Here is a 19,202-nt window from a genome sequence, read left to right as displayed (position 1 = left end):
ATCGTTTAATTCCGTTTTCAGTCGTTTTTATCGTGAGTTACAGTGTGTTTGTGTTTCCCTGACATGAGCTGCTGCTAACTGTTCATCTGTCTGTTCCAGCTCCGTTAGCCTCTCTTTACTCTGCACACACTTCACTGACTTCTTCGTAATGCTGAGCTGCATCTTGGTCAGTTTAAGTCAGTTTATGGAGGTTTATCATGTCGCTGTGATCATTATGTGTCTTTGTGGTTGTTTTACATCGTATTGTGTCTTTGTAGTTTGGTGTCTTTGTAGTGTTGTGTGTATTCCAGGTTGCTAAACGCTTCGTTGTGGTCATGTTGTTTCGTTTGGTAGTTCAGCATCTCATTGTGATCATGTTGCAGATCGGTCTCTTTGTCGTTTTGTGTGTCACTCTGTTGGTTACAGTTTAGAACTGATTTCACATAAGCTGATAAGAAGAAGGTGGAAATATCAGATAATGATTCTGTATGTGAGCGTCTCTGGTGGAAGAAATACTACGACTTTTTACTAAAGAATAATAAACAACACAAGTTAAAATCCTGAAAACTGTTTTTATTATTGTTGTGCAGCTCACAGTAACACACGACTGCTTCAGTGATTGGTTGATAGACACACAACAAAAACTGTTGATGAGGAATAGGTAGTTGTGTACTGATCATTTTCCTTTGTATGTTTGTCTTTGATTTCCTCCAGGTGTCACCACTTCGTCCACAACATCGCCCACGATCACAGAGAGTCTTTGTACAATGAAGAAGTTGTTTGACACCATGACAGAGGCCTCCAGGTAATTCACCAACAGCTTTACATCAACTGTCCCACACAGACATTAAACTGTTTATATTCAGTATTCAGTTTATCAGAAGTAATCTGCTATGTTAAATAATGTATAAGTAATCTGTATTAATAGAAGTAATGGTAAAAGTAATGAGAATGATCAGAAGTAAGATGTAATTAAATAATATGTAATAGTACAGGTAATCTGATATTAGAGGTAACAGTAAAGTAATCTGTGATATAAAAGTAATGCAGAAGGAATAGTAATCCAAAATGAAGGTAAAAAAGTAACAGTGCAGTAAAACATCAAAAAGAGAAAATGAAAATGTCATAATGTAGTAAAACATAACCAAATGTAGTAAAGAGGTCATGTAAACAGCTGCAGATTGTCAGGAACAGTCAGCGTCTCTGTGCTGGACTGTTGTCTGGATGTTTGATTCTCCTGCTCCAGGAAACCATCCTGACACAGGTTCACAGCTGGAGGTCAGGGTGATGCAGCCTGGTTGTGTTTGCTGATCTCAGACCTGTGTTCCCTCTCAGTCTGTCATGTCTGCTGTGAAGAACGCCAGCTGACACCGTTCAGAGCTCAGCATTCACAACTTTATTGCACAGTTTGTTATAAAAACGCTCAGAACATGACACACACACTGCGCTGATAAATGACACCAATAAATTAGATTTAAAGCTGCTCCTGTTTGATCCATATAAAACACACTGAGATAAACACACATGTGGACTCACTCTCACACACCTGGGTCTAAACCTTCAACAGAGGAACAACAGAATAAACACGACGTCACTGTTCAGTCCAAAATAAGAATATTTACACGTCATTAAAAATCACTGATCTGACGTCAGTCATATTAAACACATACCTCCTGATTTATATGGTATACAGGTTCTATATGACTGAATATATTCTTATTAACAAGTCATTGATACACAGAGACATATGAACATGTAGAGCTGTGTGAGCTGTGGCTTCAGACTCTCCTGGTTCCAGGGTTTCTACTTTCTCTCAGTTTCAGGTCTGCGTGTCTTCCTCTAACGCTCTGACTCTGATCTTAAACCAGAAGAAGCTCAGACAACAAACATCCAATCACAGAGCTTCATGTTCTGTCCTGTGGAAGCTGGAACCTGCAGCAACCTGAGCTCCTCCCCTGTGGCAGCAGAGGATTATGGGTACTGTAGTGTTTGCACCCTGGCAGTCAGAACCTAAACCTCCAGGAGAGTCCTGACCCCTCACAGATCTCACAGTCTCAGGACCATTGTAAAGGTCATATAAACCAGACCAGCTCTTAGACCAGGTCCCAGATCAGACCTGAACTGAAGCAGGTGAAGCTGTCGGCTGCAGTTTTCAACACCTCTGACCTCTGACCTTGCAGCCCTCTCTCTCTCTCCCTCTCTCTCTGTCTCTCTCCCTCTCTCTCTCAGTCTATATGACCTCAGTGTTGAGTTTCTTCTTCTCTGGTTCTGTTGCGTTCAGGAAGTTGATCTGACAGTCCTCCTCCTCCTCCTCCTCCTCGTGCTGCTGTGCTCGCCGCCCGCTCTTCTGTCCTCGCTCTGACGCTGGTGATGATGTCAGCGTCCAGCAGGGGGCGTGGCCACAGTCCCTGCAGTGACCCTGCAGCACGAAGGCGGCGGTCAGCACCACCACGCCGAGTGTCAGCCCGGCCAGCACCAGCAGGACGATGAGCTGGACCTCCGACAGGCCGGTGGCGCGCCGCTCGCTCACCGTCACCTTAAACAGCCGCTCGTCATGGCGACTGCTGTTACTGCCACTCCTCTGGTTCTCATCGACAGTGGTCAGGTGGTGTCTGACCCCGCCCCTTCCTCCCCCCTCCCACCCCAGTGTGGTCCAGCCGGGCCGGCGGGGGTCGTGATTCCTCTGCGGCGTTTCACAGGTGGCCCCAATGAAACCGGGCCGGCAGACACAGTGGAAGCCTCCAGCACGGTCGAGACAGCGGCCGGCGTTGAGGCAGGGCTGGCTGACGCAGTCGTCCAGGTTGACGGTGCAGAAGCGTCCGGTGAAGCCGGCAGGGCAGAGGCACGAGAAGCGGTTGACGCCATCCAGGCAGGTGGCACCGTTACCACATGGCCTCATCAGACAGTCGTCCACGTTGGTCTCACAGCGCGGGCCCGTGAAGCCGGCCAGACAGCGACACGTCAGCTCTGCAGCAAAACCATCAGCGTCCTCACACAGGCCGCCATTTTTACACGGAGACCTGCAGACAACAGGAAGAAGAAGAAGACAAAGGTCCCGAATCGAACCGCGAGATCAGTAAAGAAGCACGGCTCGACTTCACACGTTTTAAATGATGTTACTGTTTGTTCAGACCTCCTCTGATGACACGGCCCCGTCTTCAGCTGACAGTCTCTGCCATGGAAACCTTCAGGACACAGGCAGGTGTATTCACCGCTGTCCTCCATCACACAGGTAGCTCCGTTCTGACACGGCTGCTGCTCCGAGCAAACAGACAGGTCTGAAACGTCGAAGACAGGAAACATCAAGGACACTGACAGATAAACATCTGAGCCGACCTGAGAAGAAGAAACAGGAAGTAAACCTGTCCCTAACCTTTGTCACAGAAGCGCCCCCCCCAGCCCGGCTCACAGCTGCACTGCCACGGCTGCTGACAGGAGCCGTGTACGCACCCGGGCATCGGCACGCAGCGCTCGCAGCGCTCGCCGTCCCAGCCGGGGTCACACCTGGAGACAGGAAGTGAAGAAGTAGAGTCAGTCGCAGCCTCCCCCCACCCCCACACCCCCCGACTGAGAGACGTCTCACCTGCAGACCCCGGAGTCGTCACAGTGGCTGTTGGTGACGTTGCAGCTGCAGTCACTTCCTGCAGGAAGAAGAACAGGAAGTTGTCAGAATAAGAGCTCAGTGTTAGTTCAGCTGTCAGGACGTGTCTCAGCGTCTCAGGTCTCTGGTGGGACATTAGCAGCAGACGCTTTGACCTCTGACCTCTGACAGTCGCTGAGCCACGTGGCGTCCAGTGTCTCAGAGAGACAGCTACTAACGACCTGCGGCTTCAACAACACAAGATGGAGGAGGAGCTCAGCGGCCGCCATCTTGATGATGATGATGTTGCAGATGGAGCTGAACGTTACCTCTGTCTCTGATGATCAGGTTCTGTCAGAGCCACTCATCAGCAGGAGTATTTACTCCATGTTTAGACCACAGTCCCTGACCTCTGACCTCTGACCTCAGAGCACAGATGAAGTGAAGCTGCAGTGGATCAAGTGTCGGCTGGAATGAGGGAGGATTGTTTTCAAAGGACGACAGGCTCGTCCTCCGAGCAGCTCCAGGTCCGAGGCCTCGTCCCGGAGCTGCCAGGAACGCCGCCTCAGTCTCACATGACCCCAACAACAGCTGGGAGGTGCTAAGTGTTATCTGAGAGCAGGCCGACAGCGGCGAGCGGAGGGTTAGTCTGACAGCTGGGAGAGGCCGGATTAACGAAGAACAATAAGCTGCCGAGGCCTCTGAGCGCGCTCAGTGACGATCCACATCCATCGGAGCGTGCAGCCATGACACGGCGATGATTTACTGCCGTGAATCACACGAGTCTGTAGAGACACTCGACATAAATAAAACTCGTAAATAAACCCTCGGTGTTATTTATGTCCCCCAGTTTGTTGGAATATTAACAGTCTTCAGTCTGAACTGTGAAGTAAATGTTGAACTGTAACAGGTGTTAGGTGTTACACTGTGAGCAGCTAAAGTTTCTGATCCTTCAGGTTTAGTTGATCAGATCATCTTCACAGATGAACACCACTGTTCTGATGTTTGAAGTAAGAAGCTAATGTTAGGCTATAAACCAACTACACCACAGTCACATGACGTCAACGTCTCCACCACTAAGCTTCCAACTGGTCATTTCATTTAGCTCTGAGCTCTTCTACAAAAGCCTTTCTTCTTAGAAAGTTAGTGAGAGTTTGAAAGAGCGTGAGTAGAAACACAACGAGGCTGTAAAGGTGGACTGGTGAGTAGATGGGTTTTCATGTTAACGTCCCCGACAACCTCTGTAGTCTCATTTAGACACTCGTTAGCAACCGCCTTTTTTAAGACACGTAAAAGCTTCAAACATCAGGAGTGGGGGATTTACTGACCCATTTTATGTTGGAGAATCAAACCTGAAAATGTCTTGAGCTTGTGTTAAAACCACAGACCTTATTTCAGACATTTCAGACAGGAGGACAGACCTGGTCTTCAAATCAGTATCTGACCGAAAACTCCCTTTTAGATATTTAGAGTCATTCAGTTTCTCAACGCACCTAATGACCCGTCTGTGATTGGATGTTGGAAGCTTCAGTGTGTTCTGGTCAGACTGAGGCTGCAGGACGTTCAGAGCTACATGAAGACGAGTCATGTGATGTCTCAGGCTTACAGAGGAGGAGGAGAGAGGCTGAGGGAGGTAAAAAGGAGGTGACAGATGGCTGGAGGGAGAGACTGACAGGTCAGAGGTCAGAGGTCAGGGAGATGCTGAGGAGTTTTATTGATGTGTTTATTAAATGTAGATAAATCCTGGTTAAAGTTCTGTTTCTGTTTCTGTGGTGGAAACGTTTTCAGACTTTAACTCTGATAATCAAACTACAGCCAGGTTTTCCAGGTTTTCCAGGACCTGTGGAGCCTGTGCAGATAATCAGTGAAACTGAAGGAAGTCAGAGAGGCAGCGGAGTGTGTGTGTTGTGTGTGTGTGTGTGTGTGTGTGTGTGTGTGTGTGTGTGTGTGTGTGTGTGTGTGTGTGTGTGTGGTTTAGTGTTTCTCAGGATAATTTTAGCTCTTCCTGCAGCTTTAACATGATGAATGCTCCACTGATTGAAGTCACCTCCCTCACTGCTCTGCTGCTCTCTGATTGGCCGGGCCAGGGGCAGCACCTGTTCCCCTCATTAGCCGTCCAATCAGAGCCACTTATCGAGCTGAGCCGCCGGTTGTAACAAAGGTTATTGTTGTTGTGCGGTCGCTTGCTCACTCGCTGTGTTTCCATGATTACAGACAGAAACTGAAGCTGGTGTGAAGGCCGCCGCAGCAACACGATCCTGCTGCATGTGTCGCAATTTGACCTGCAGCCGCTCGCTGCAGCACCAACACGTATGACTTCATATATTTGACCTGATATATGACCTGAGGCTGCAGGTGTGGAGGTCACACTGCCCTCCACAGACACACACACTGAGACTGAGAGGAGACGTCCACTGACAGACTCCGTGTCTGACAACATCAAGGACAGGATTCCTTGATCCAGAAACATCTCTATATATCTCTACCAGACTCCACTGACAAAAACAGGGATTTAACCAGGAGCTGCTGGAATACCACTGCCTCCATCTGTTAGTGTGTCTGTGTTACTGTGAGACTTTCAGTGCTGGAAGAAGTAATCAGATACTTTACTGAAGTAAAAGTACCACACAGTAACACAGACACACTAACAGATGGAGGCAGTGGTATTCCAGCAGCTCCTGGTTAAATCCCTGTTTTTGTCAATGGAGTCTGGTAGTGATATATAGAGATGTTCCTGGTTAAACTAAAAGGATGTAACTCTTTAATAAGAAAGTCTTTTGGATTACGTTACAGCAGCTGTTTGAGTCTCAGTGTCAGTGGGCTGTAGATGAGTTCAGTTCCTCAGTGAACATCAAACAGGTGAATCAGCTGCTGAACATTGGGCGCTGTGATTGGCTGCAGCTCGCTAAAACAGAGAGAAATGTTCTCATGTTGTTTAAAGTGAAGTCTGAGAGGTTTTAGTGGCTAAAGGTGATTATTTTACAGCCTGTCCTGCTCTCTGGTCCTCGGGGGGGTGTCACCTGAACTGGATCCCTCCTAAACTTTAATGATGAGTGCAGCTCTGAGCTCTGAGATCAGCAGCCTGTGGAGCTGGAAAAATATTTAGCCACCATCACAGAGGCTTACTGAGCCCCCATCCCTCACCCCGACCCTGAGTCTCTCGCGGTGGTCCTGCTGATCCTCGACCCTCGTTCTGACACCTGTCCGTCCTCGACACTCAGAGCTCCTCTGATTAATCTCTGACAGGAAGCTCACAGCTGACTCACTGCTGGGGGGTAATGAATGGGGGGGGGGTCTCTCCTCTCTCAGCTTTAGTTCTTTGTGTTTCTGTTTAAATTCGTCCAGATTTCTGATCACAGTCAACAAAATGTTTCAGACTTTTTCTGTCTTCATGTTGTTACTGAAGGAAACGTTTCAGTTTCACTTCATCAGTAAACTATGACAAACAGAGACACAGGAATCAGCTCCATGTTGATCTGAGGTGGTTTCATGTGAGGTGTGAGCAGGGTAAGTTTGTCCATCAGATGCTGTTGATTAAAAACACTGTTCTCTGACTGCAGCTCTGTCTGAACCTGACAGGTGAAACCTTCAATCAGCCGTTTTCAGAATGAGGTTTGGTTCCTGTTTTAGAAATGATCTGATCTGTTTTTAAATGTTGAAGTTTTAATGTTTAATGTTTTTATTTAAAATGTCTGACAGTCTGTTCATATGTAACAAACACACTCCTTCATCTGAACAACTAATATCATTTAAACAGCGTCTGCTTGACCTGAGTAGATCTTTAGTCTTTAATCTTTAATCAGCGTTTCCATTACAACATGAATGAACAGCTGAGATCTGGTGCAGAGAGAAGAGTGTGGCTCCACTAACAAAGTTCATCTGTTGGATAATTCATGTCTGAGCTCTTCTCCCTGATCTTCACAGACTGAACAACAATCATCAGACGTCACGGCTGCGACAGAAACACCATCCATCACGACGTCTCCTGGTGTCGGTGAGTGTTTCTATACATCCATGTTTTGCTCCAAACACTGACTGTTTATTTATTCCAGTGAATCGGTGTGTGATGTGTCATGATCACGTGACCTACCTTGACCTGCGCAGGGCGGGACAACGAGGGCGACGAGGGCGACGAGGACGCAGCAGCTCAGCGGCAGCAGGACGGCGGACATGTCGGAGGACCTGAAACAGAAGACGGACGGTGAATCTGACCTGGAGTCAGCGTGTGTGCATTGGATAAACACACGGCGCTGTGTGAAACTGAGCCGGATGCAGCGGCGTCTTCAGCCCAGCGTCTGGAGCTGTCGTCGTCCTGCTCTGAACCAGGTGTGACACAGATAAATCACAGCCGCTCTGTTAACAGGTTTCTGTCTGTTTGCATCAGCTCCTCCTCAACTTCCTGTTTACTGTCCTTTCACAGTAAAGGTCTGGGCAGGTCACACACCCCTGACCTGAGTTAGCAGCTTTAACAGTCTGCTGGGGGGGGGGGGGGGGGGTCACCTGGTTCATCTGAGTCTTTACCTCACCCTTCCCTCACCTGTCTCTGTTAACAGGTTAACTGGTCGGCCATTTTCTAAACCCAGACACGGCTCTGCAGACAGACAGATGGAGAGAGACAGGCGGACGGATGGACAGAGAGAGACAGACAGACTGACGGAGACAGACGGACAGACAGACAGCCAGCCTGTAGTTCTCAGGTTCAGTGGCAGTGAAACAGACCTCAGGTCAGATCTTTGTCCCTGTGTGAACTCGGACTCAGTGACTCCTCAGCTTTTTAAAGACACAGTCGTCTTCAGGTCGGTGAAGTCAGAGCAGTGAAACCTGATCAGCTGATCCGTCAGTAACTCACTGAGACTCGGACCTGAGAGTCTTTGATGTGGGACACGTCGGACACGTTGGACACGTCAGCACTGCAGGATCAGGATCAGACTCAGATTCCAGCGGCATTTATTCACAGCTGCAGATTGTTGTTGACCTTTGACCTCAGCCTACAGCTCAACGTCAGCTGGTCCAGAGTCAGTTCCCAGTGAAATGTTCTGAGGATGAACTCTGGAGATTTTGATGGTGAAGACATCAACTCCCATGATCCCTCACTGCCTCGTGATGTCATTAAACTGAGACAGTCAGAATAATCTCTCTCCTTCTCGACCTCGATGGAAAACATCAGGAGGTGATGAAGTGATGAGGACTCTGACACCAGGTGGTTTTTACACCAACTTTATTTCTAACACCTGGAGACGAACAGAGACAGACTCAGTCAGGTTTCCTGTCCAACACTGACCATATGACAACATGAAGGAAAACACAAGAAGAGAATGTTCAGTCAGTTATATTCAGACAGAAATACAGAGTTTCCTGCTCTGACCTTTGACCTTTTATATGTTTGTTAATCAGAGAAATGTATTTTTTTAGAGGAGGAAGGATTTCATCAGTTTCTGATCAAACATCATTCTCTCCAGTGTCTCCTCTGCTGAAGGAGAAATGAGAGGAAGCAGTGAAGGAGATGTGGACCAGGTCTGACCAGGTCTGACCAGGTCTGACACTCTTCAAGTCATTCACCTCAGACTGAAGCTTCATCGGTGGACTGTTAGACCTCAGCCTCAGTGTTTCCTGTGTCCTGAGCAGCTGAACCTCTGAGTCTCAGTCAGGAGACCTGGTCTCAGCGTGGTCCTGGTCTCAGTCTACAGAGACTACATTTCCCAGCTTCCTCAGTGAAACAGCCTGTTGTTCACACAGACTCGTGACGGAGCTTTAACACTGTGTCTGCTTCATACAGCATCATGGAGTCAGACATGTGACGTGTGTCTCATGAGTGGAGCTTTATTAACGACTCATTAAAGCCTCAGCCAATCAGAGACAGTCACTAAATAAATCACCTCCAGCTGCTTCACCTGGTCTCAGATCAGTGGGTTCAGTTTTCAGCTGTAATGATAATAATATGTTGAATATTCAGCGGAGTAAAGATGAAGTGGGGGTTGAGGTTTGTGGTGGATCAAACATCTTTACCTGCAGCAGCAGCTTCACCTGGACTCTGGATCACAGCAGGTCTGAAACTCAGATGTCTGTAATGTGAGAAATGTCTGTCACATGACGAGTCCAGATGTTTTCAGAAGCAGCTGGGGCTGAACACGTCGACACACAGCGTTTCTGTTCTCACCTCTCTCAGGTGTTTCTTCCTGTTTTCCTCTGAGGACTCGTCGCCTGCAGCTTCACTTTTCACTCATGTTTAACTCCTTCACTCCCACAGCTGAGCCTCAGCACAGACACTGATTTAAAACCACAGAAGAAGAAGAAGGAGCTGCAGCTTCCTGCTGTGAGTCAGTCAGTGTCTCCTGGTGTTTAACATCACTGCTCTTTAAAATGTCTAAACCACATCTTCAACACAGTCACTACATCTGAGGGCAAAACCAAAATATTCACCTTTAAATCAGTGTTTTTGCTTCCAGACAGCAGTGACATGAGCTCAGTCTACATGTCTGACTCTGGGCTGACTCCCAGTCCGTCTCCACACTGAACAGAATTATTTCATTTCTTTCTGCTGCTTTGTTTGTGAGTTTTCACCTGCTCAGGTTTCTTCTTCTTCTTCTTATTTATTGTAAAAACACAGACGTCATTAATCATCAGGATAATGAAGCTTCACTGTGACCTGCAGAATATTTTGACTCCTATAAAGTCTGATCTGATCACGAGGGACAAACACTCGAACGTCTCGGCACTGGTTCAGGTTTTAGTTTGTCGAGTCGAGGGCAGAGAGTCAGTACGAGGCCGATCGGAAGAAAAGATGAGTAACAGTTTCCCTCTGCCTCCAGTCTTTGTGCTAAGCTAGGCTAACACACGCGCTCCCCCCTCACAGAGACCAGAGGACTGATCAGGTCTCAGACTTGTCCTTTAAACAGCAGCAGTCTCAGCACCTGGATCTGCAGCAGAGCAGGTTAGATCATGTGACCTGCGGTGTTCCAGCTTCCTGTTCCTACCTGCTACTTCCTGTCGAAGGTTCCTGTTCCCTGGTTCTCCTCCTCAGATCTCCTCCTGCTTTCTGCTGTCAGATCTCTCCATGCCGACTGTTGTCCTCTGTGTTCTGTGTTCTTCCTGCTCAGCTTCAGTCTGTGCAGCCTGTTGCTGTAGCGACGGACCCTGAGGTCTCTCTGCCCACACACTCGACTGGCAGGCGGCGGCGGCGGGAAACAACGGGCAGGATCATTTTTCCAGAGATTACAGCGACGAACACAACCTCCACGAAGACAGGAACTGACATGCCTGGATTACTGAGTGTGTGTAACTGAGTATCTTCCACACTCACATACCACAGCACGCACACACACACACACACACACACACACACACACTTTTCTTTCAGTGTGTTTGGTTGAGAAAGTAAAGAATGAGGGGAGTGTGTGTGTTTGAGAAAGGATAGCAACAGGTGGCCGATTTAATGCTTCAACATGTACTCACACACACACATTAAAACACACACACACACACAGTTTGTTCTCTGTACATTCCTGAGAGTCAGAGGATCCAGCAGCAGCAGGCTGTTTGCTGTAATAATGTTTGTTAGTCTGACGTCCTGTTTTTATCAGAACAAACAGTAGAACATGTTTTAATCCTGAACGTCGCTGATGATCCTGACACAGTGAACACAGCCAGAGACTGACCTGAGAACAGGTCTGTACTGATCCTCACCTGATTAAACTGAGTGGAAATGTGAAATAGATCTTTGTGTCAAACTGTAATATTCTGGTTTTGTCTGAATCCTGTTAAATTCTGTTTAAAACTGTCGGGACAGAAACGGGAAAACGAGCTGCTCCAGCTCATTATTCTGCTCATCCATCCACAGCTCTGATGAAAACATAACGGAGAAGTGGAAATAAAAAGAGTGAAATCCAAGAGTGTTTCTGTTTTAAAGCCGAGAGAACTCATTTACTGCTGTTTCCATTTTCTGTGTTTTACTGTGACTGCACAGATCTGATGTTTCCCCTCAGCTCACAAACAAACACCACTGTAACGTCTGTATTCACTGAGAGAGAAATGACTTCAGGTAAAATGAAATAATGATAAAAACAAAGTCCTTATGTTCCTGTCTGCAGCTCAGTGGAGGTTCAGTAGAAACCAGTAGAACTACAGACGTAGCTGCTGTTTTTTGATCGGATGTTTCTCTGACTGAAACGTCTCTTTGTGCTGTGAAGAATCACAGCAGCTGTTTTCTCTCTTCTGCTTTTATTCTGTTTATCTAATGAGACTACAGTGTTAGCACTGAAGCTAACCACTTTACAATAATGTGTCAGTACAGGTCAGAATAATGACTTCCTGCTGACGTTACACATCAACACTGCAGTTAAACACTTTACTACTTTTTGTCGTTAGCTTTACTGTTTTTGTACTTTTGTTTTTAGCAGTTTAAACTATACTTAGCTAGCTGTATGTAAGGTTTGTAGTTACCTGTTAGTTAAATGTTTTACTGATTATTATATCCCACTGTTTTAGCTGTAATGTTTTAGCTAAGTGCCATTTGTTGTTAGCAGCTAGCTCTGATGTCTTAGCTAGATTTGTTCAGATGTTTGGTGTAGATTCAGTTGTCATTTTTTTCAGTAGCTACATGTTGTTTTTTGTTGTTTGTGTTGTTTGTAGCTAGCAGCTTGTAATGAAAGTGTAGTTTGTTTTTTGTTCAGTTTGAAGTCATCTAAATGAAATATTTGTACCTGATATTCTGTTTACAGTTGAATCTTAAATCTCAGTTTGTAGTTGGGAGTTTTAGTTTGCAGCAGGTTGTTGTAGAGGCTGTTTGTAACGTTTAGGATTCAACCGTTGATGGGAGATTGTGTGAAGTTAGCGTCAGTGGGTAAATATCTGTTGTCAGATGTTTGTTTTTACTTTTTGGTCAGTAGTTGTAGAAACATTTGGAGCCACAGGACCTGTTTGTTCTTCTTCTTTCCAACTGTAGTTTGTAGATGATAAGTTAGGATTTGATGCAACTATTGACAGTTTTATTCAGTTGTTTGCTGTTTCAGAGTCTTTGTCTTTTTCTCTTGTAAACTTTTTCTCCCAATGTCCATGTTTTTACTATTTTCTAGGTTTGATTTTTCAGATCAATACAAATGAGAAGTGTTTGACTCTGATGTTATCATACAACAACAAAACATGAAGGAGCTGAATCACTGATGGTTTCCTCTCTGCACTGCAGGATGGAAACAGGATCTGTTTGGTTTGTTCAACTTCAAACCCCCTATCAAATCAGAGCTACAGACTGATGGAGCCTTTTAGTTTCAGAGAGGAGCTGAAAGCTGAAAGCTCTCTCAGTTTGTGAACAGTTGAAGGCAGATTTGTTGCTGACGGGCAGGAAGAGGAGGAAGAGGAAAACCTTTTAACGTGTCTTTGTTGTTCGTGTCTGGCGGCTCCAGCATCTTTCAGCTCTGACCGGTTGGACTCTAAAACTCCAGGAGGAGAATAATCCACTTACAGGAGCACTGACTCCACCCTGCAGGGGGTCAGCTGCTGCCATGGCAACAGAGGAGGAGGAGGAGGAAGAGGCTGGTGGCAGGATGTGGATTCACAGTCCCAGCTGTGTGATGTTTCTGAGGGTTTCATCAGAAACAAACTGAATCTTCCTTCAGGTTCCACATCAGTCAGTTCTCCTCATTATTAAACACCAATGTTCAGCAGGGGTCAGAGGTCAAAACATCACCACGTCACATCCACAGACTCAGAGTTTTAAAGAGAGGAGGGAGATTTCCACTGACGCCCTGAATCCTCGGTCCAGGTCATCGCTGCCTCTCCTCTGCCCGTCCCAGACTCTACACAGAGATGATTTCCCCTGCTGCAGATTTTATAACGATGCAACACTCACACCTTCATCTGAGAGTGTCCTTTAAAGACTGAGAGCTTTTATTTTGAAGTGCTGGTATTTATGGAGCAGGTTTTACAGACCGCTGAAGCTGAGCGAGCTCAACTGAATCAGCAGCAGGTCTGAGGTGTTTTCTGTTTCTCTGAAGGATTCACCAGAAAGATCTGCTTCCACTGTCGGACGCACCCGATCATAAAACTCCACTTCAGCGCCATGTGATTCCCTCAGACCAGTTTGTCTCTGCTGACCGACAGCATCAACCTGTTTCTGCTGTCAGGAGGTTTCTGTACTGGATTATAAAGCTGAAGAAAAGATGCCACAGTGACTGGATGAGCTGTTTGCAGCTGTACAGGAAGAAAAACTCAGTCAGAGGAAACAACCACACCTGACCTGCTGACCCACAGATCTCAGACAGATCCACCTCTGACCTCAGTCTCTCCATCACCACAGAAACCTGGTGTCATGATCTCTGACCATGATGCATCTGTCTCCTGGTCTCTAACACCGGACGCTGTATTCAGTCCTGTTTCAGCTGAATGATGTAAAGGTTGAGTTCATAAAAACTCTTCAGACAACATGAAAATCACCTGCAGAGACGCCAATACAGACAAAACAACGATCACAGAGGAGTCCTGAGTCTGAAGATTTAACACTCAGATACACAACAACAACACGACTCTGTGATCTGTGCTGAGATTTAAAAACCTGATCTAACAGCTCGTTTCTGTTTCCTCAGAGTTTTAGCAAAAGACAGATCAGCTCAGAGAAACCCTGACGGCTGACAGAAACATCAACACAACCTCCAGCTCCTCACTGCACAGATGGAGATATCTGTCAAAGAAACACTGGCTTTGGTTCATTGGCAGACACACCAGGTAACAGCAGATAACAGCAGGTAACACCAGGTAACAGCAGGTAACAGGTCAGGTCCTGCTGATTAACAGGAGATGTTGGAGGATGTGGAGCAGATCAGTAAAATCAGTAAAGTCTCATTATTCAGCTGAAACAATAAAAGTTCTGAGCTGTAAATATTTAACTGTTGTATCATCAGCAGCTTCAAACTGTTTCACATGTTCTCTGTGTAAAGTAACTAGTAACTCTGTAGTTCAGAGTAAAAGTACTCGGTCAGTAAGGTTACAGTTACAGTGTAACTTCCTGTTGACAGTTTAGTGAAGCAGGTTTAAAGCAGCGTTTCTTACCTTCAGCTTCCTGCTCCTTTATATTCAGCTCAGACTCAGAAACACTCTGCTCCTCTCACACTGACGACAAGGAGACTCTCCTCCACCCGTCCTCCCCTCTTCATTTAACACACTCCCCCCTCCACAGGGTACGACCCCGACATAACCCCCCCGTGGAGGGGGGAGGAGGAGGAGCTGCTGGGTCTCCTGTTGTTTGTCAGATAACTGGAGAGTCTCCACAGTAACAGTGTTGCCTTCAGTGCTCGGGTGTTAATAAGTGTTGATCGGACTCATAAACACCGTCAGTGTCTCTTTTAACACTTTGACAGTTAAAGTGGAAGCTGTGATGTTGAGCTGCAGTCGAGTCAAGTTCAAGTCTGAGCTGAACGGTGACGAGTCAGCGATCGACCTGATGAAGACGAATCTAAACTCTGATATTTCTACATGAAACTACACAGAAGCAGAAAAGGCAAAGACGACAAATGGAAGAAAAACAGCTGAGATCAGTGAGACGAGTCCGAGTCTCAACAGCCAGGAAACAGACTCGAGTCGAGAGACGTCCGACTTAAAGAACTGAGGAGACAGAGACTCTCAGAGTCTCAGATCCTCAGAGTCTCAGATCCTCAGACTCTCAGACCCTTAGAGTCTCAGATCCTCAGATCCTCAGACTCTCAGACCCTCAGACCCTTAGAGTCTCAGATCCTCAGAGTCTCAGACTCTCAGACCCTCAGACCCTCAGACCCTTAGAGTCTCAGATCCTCAGAGTCTCAGACTCTCAGACCCTCAGACCCTCAGACTCTCGGAGTCTCAGACCCTCAGACCCTCAGACTCTCGGAGTCTCAGACTCTCAGACCCTCAGAGTCTCAGACCCTCAGACCCTCAGACTCTCGGAGTCTCAGACTCTCAGACCCTCAGAGTCTCAGACCCTCAGACTCTCAGACTCTCAGACCCTCAGACCCTTAGAGTCTCAGATCCTCAGAGTCTCAGACTCTCGGAGTCTCAGACTCTCAGACCCTCAGAGTCTCAGACCCTCAGACCCTCAGACCCTCAGACTCTCAGATCCTCAGAGTCTCAGACCCTCAGAGTCTCAGATCCTCAGAGTCTCAGATCCTCAGAGTCTCAGACCCTCAGACTCTCAGATCCTCAGAGTCTCAGACCCTCAGAGTCTCAGAGCATTTGAAAGGTGTTTCTCTCTGTAATAAACGCTGCGTCCCGTAGAGGACGTGAGCAGGACGTTAAGCTGTTGTAATGAATTCTGTGTACCTCAGTCTTCACCTGAGCTCCGTCTGTAAAACTTCTGCCTGCAGGAGGAGACACTCTCTCTCTCTATCCTTCTTGTTCATAGCCTCGCTCGTCCTCTCCCCTCCCTCCTCTATCTGATGTGAATAGCTCAGCTCCCAGCAGGCCGAGCGCCTTCAGACGCCGTCTGCTCATGTTTCTGCACGTCTGTTACTGAATCAGATCTGACTTCAGATGAGGAGATGCCTCACGTCCCGACAGGCAGAGACTCGTCCTCACCTGGAACAAGGTGGAGCTTTGTAAATGTTATCAGGTGAGAGTGAAGACGAAGCAGCTCAGAGAGCGTCGATCCTGACAGACGACGCACTGGGAACAAGATTCACTCCCAGCAGAGAAAAACATTCGTTTCACATTCACTGAAAATGTTTTTCTACTTTTTACACGTCTGTTGTAAAGTTGGTTTGTCACCGACTGAAGACAGAACATTTCCTCTGAACTAACACATCACTCACCAACCAGGTGTTCAACCACCTGAAGGTCCAGAAGAACCTCCTGTAGGATCAGAAGAACCTAAAGGACCAGCAGAGTAAAGTCAAAGACCCAGAGAAGCTACACCCATCTAATGAACCTTTAACATGTCAGTCACCTGTCTCTGAACGTATTGATGACACATTGATCTGAACGTATTGATGACCTCATCTGTTCGGCGCCTCGCTCTGAAGCTGCTCGATGTGTGGAGTTAATGTGTCATAGCTCAGATACTGTCACCTCCGTGTGTGGTGGGGGGGCCGTCTTTGATCCACAGCCAATTATAACCCCCACACACACACACACACACACACACACCTCCCCCCTCCACCAAACACCTCCATGCCGTCTGTTTCCTCCAGAGTTTCCTTTATGATTTCCAGTCTCTGCTCATGACTGAATCAAACCTCCACTATCTACCAGTCACCAATCAATAACCAATAATCAGCCAATCAGCTGAGATCAGTTCACCTCGTGTTTTCCAGCTGCTGGTTCTCCGTCCTCTGCTCTTCAGCTGTAACTGGATCTTTCTGTGACGGCGTTTAGAGGCTAAATCTGACGTTTCCTCAGACGGCTGTGGGTGAGGCTGGGTGAGGCTGGGGGAGGGTGGATGAGGGGGTGGGGGAGGGTGTTGAGGGGTTGATGAGGGTCTAACCTGCTGAATGAAATGCAGCAGGAGCAGCTGGGAGATTCCTCTCTGCTCTACTCGTCAAACCACCTGCCTCACAATGTTCTGTTTATCCAGGGAGAAGAATGGGGGGGCAGCCTTGACCCCTCCCTCACCACAGCAGCTGAGACCCCCCCCCCAATCCCGTTTTAACAGGGGAGTCAGATGGAGTCATATGTTACCTTTATTACTGCCTTTGTTCTTTTATCTTCCTCCCTCACTTTCCTCATTTTCCTTCCTTTCCTTCCCTACCTCCTTACTTTCTTTATTAACTCCCTTTGCATCTTTGTTCATTCATTTCTTCATGACTCTTTCACTTCATCCTTCTTTCCCTCTAACTCTCCTGCTCCTTTGCTTCTTTTTTCTTTTCTCCTTGTCTCTTTCCTTTCCTCCCATATGTCCTTGTTCCCTTCACTACCTCATTAGTTTCATACCTCCTCCTGTTCTTTTCCTTCACTTCCTCTCTGACTGATGAACTTTGTATGTGACCTTTGACCTTGACAAGTTTTTAAATATCAGCTCATTTTATTTTGAAGGAGTTTTCAGCAGTGACCTTTGACTTTTGCATTTACACTGATGAAAATAATGAGCAGGTAAACTCAGAGAATCAGAGAGATGACACCTCCTCCTCCTCCTCCTCATCTTCCTCTCTGATCATGAGGATTTTTACTGATCAGAAACGTTCACTCTGATTCATCACTGAGGTTAATGTCTATTTAATATAAACAGTTAATGAAATGATTCAAATAGTTCAGACAAACAGGAACAGCAACGATTTCATTCAACAGAGAAACGGAATCATTTAAACTCTATTTCTTCTTTTACAGAGAAAATAGAAGCTAACATGAGCTAACAGAAGCTAACAGAAGCTAAGATGAGCTAACAGATGTTAACAGGAGCTAACAGAAGAACAGATCAGATCTCGGAGCCTGAGGATGAAGAACAGTTGATGAACATGAAGCTCAGAGTCTCAGAGAGTTTAGATCAGTCCTCAGACTGATGGTTCAGACTCAGACTGATCTGAGTCACAGCTGAAGGTTTTACTGGAGCTGGGCAGGACAGGACTGAAGCAACCTAACTCCTTCCTTCCTTCCCTCCTTTCTGTGTGGATGTGTCCTCTGATCTGGGACCAGTTTAATCCCTGATCTCAGTAATAATCCAGTCCTCCATGTTCTTCTTCCCTCTGAGCTTCTTTTCTCCTTCTAATTCAATCAGCTGCTGCCTCCTCTTTATCCTGTCGGCTAATACAAGCTAATCACAGCCTTTACACAGCGGATCAGAGTGTGTGTGTGTGTGTGGTCATTAACCATTAATCTGCTTCCTGTGAGGACTTTCACACACTGATGCTAACAGTTAGCTCTGATGCTAACAGCTGCCGAACACAGTCAGTCCTGCTGCAGAGACAGCGCCCTCCACAGGTCGTCTCTAACAAACAGCCATCACTGATTTCTGTTAACCACGACCTCATCAATCACCTGATCAGTCTCCTGATCAATTACCGAGCTGGCTCCTGGACAATCAATCAGTCTCTGGAAGATCAGAAGTTGTGGTCGACTGATGATGACAGAGATAGGTTATTGATAAGACAATCCTTTATTAGTCCCACAGAGGGGAAATTTACATCGTTGCAGCAGCATAAGTGATTGAAAAGATAGAAAGACATAAATACAAGTAAAGGCAAGATAAAAAACAAGGCTATAAAAAAATATACAGTATAAACATGACAATGTAATAAAAAAATATTAACAGAAGAGCAATATACACAGGATTTTCTACATAGAAAATGAACTAAATACAGATACTGCACATTTGAAAATGGAATTGCACACAGTGAATGACTGATAGCAGCTGTTTTGGATTAATTAAAGTGCAGGAACCAGGTGAAAAATGGATCTGATCAGGATCAGATCAGCTGATGATGACAGAGATAGGTTATTGATCAGGTTTCCTGCTGCTCTCTGTCTTCAGTGATTGTGGTTGTGAAACCTGTTGGAGAGACACCAGCAGCTGCTGAGACTCAGACCTCTGACATGTCCTCCATACCTCCCATTACTCCCATAGCTGTCATATCGGGGGGGGGGGCTCTGCATTGTTGTGGAGCAGCTGGACATTGTCTTCGTCTTTCTGCTCTGCAGGGAGACAATAATCTGCTCAACAGCTGCTGAGAGTGTGTGTGTGTGTGTGTGTGTG

The 19,202-nt window shown here is 46.5% G+C and overlaps 1 protein-coding gene across 5 annotated transcripts; it reads right to left on the bottom strand.

The window, feature by feature from the left end:
• Window positions 1-482: 482 nt before the first annotated feature.
• Window positions 483-14,733, bottom strand: dlk2 (delta-like 2 homolog (Drosophila)). Of its 5 annotated transcripts, none has more exons than XM_051068880.1 (7): window positions 14,600-14,724; window positions 8,279-8,790; window positions 7,650-7,741; window positions 3,563-3,620; window positions 3,353-3,483; window positions 3,113-3,257; window positions 483-2,999 (listed from the first exon to the last, which is right to left on the bottom strand). In XM_051068880.1, the coding sequence occupies exons 3-7, from the start codon at window positions 7,729-7,731 to the stop codon at window positions 2,210-2,212; spliced, it is 1,206 nt and encodes a 401-aa protein (XP_050924837.1). In that variant the 5' UTR covers window positions 7,732-7,741; window positions 8,279-8,790; window positions 14,600-14,724; the 3' UTR covers window positions 483-2,209. The 5 variants fall into 5 exon arrangements, with proteins under 5 accessions (XP_050924837.1, XP_050924839.1, XP_050924835.1 ...); XM_051068882.1 differs by lacking the exon at window positions 14,600-14,724 and adding an exon at window positions 10,534-11,566; XM_051068878.1 differs by lacking the exon at window positions 8,279-8,790 and having other exon boundaries at window positions 14,600-14,733.
• Window positions 14,734-19,202: the final 4,469 nt, after the last annotated feature.

Source organism: Lates calcarifer, unplaced genomic scaffold, assembly GCF_001640805.2.
Source record: "Lates calcarifer isolate ASB-BC8 unplaced genomic scaffold, TLL_Latcal_v3 _unitig_5322_quiver_762, whole genome shotgun sequence".
NCBI classification, from domain to species: domain Eukaryota; kingdom Metazoa; phylum Chordata; class Actinopteri; family Centropomidae; genus Lates; species Lates calcarifer.
The sequence above is the reverse complement of the archived record's forward strand: the minus strand, read 5'-3'. Positions and strand labels throughout refer to the sequence as shown.

Excerpts from the sequence above, each read along its gene's own strand:
- dlk2 (XM_051068878.1), bottom strand. The coding sequence starts at position 7,731 with ATGTCCGCCGTCCTGCTGCCGCTGAGCTGCTGCGTCCTCGTCGCCCTC. Across the intron at positions 3,621-7,649 it reads CCCGCCCTGCGCAGGTCAAG|GAAGTGACTGCAGCTGCAAC; the intron begins GTAGGTCACGTG and ends TTCTTCCTGCAG. Across the intron at positions 3,258-3,352 it reads GGGGCGCTTCTGTGACAAAG|ACCTGTCTGTTTGCTCGGAG; the intron begins GTTAGGGACAGG and ends TCGACGTTTCAG.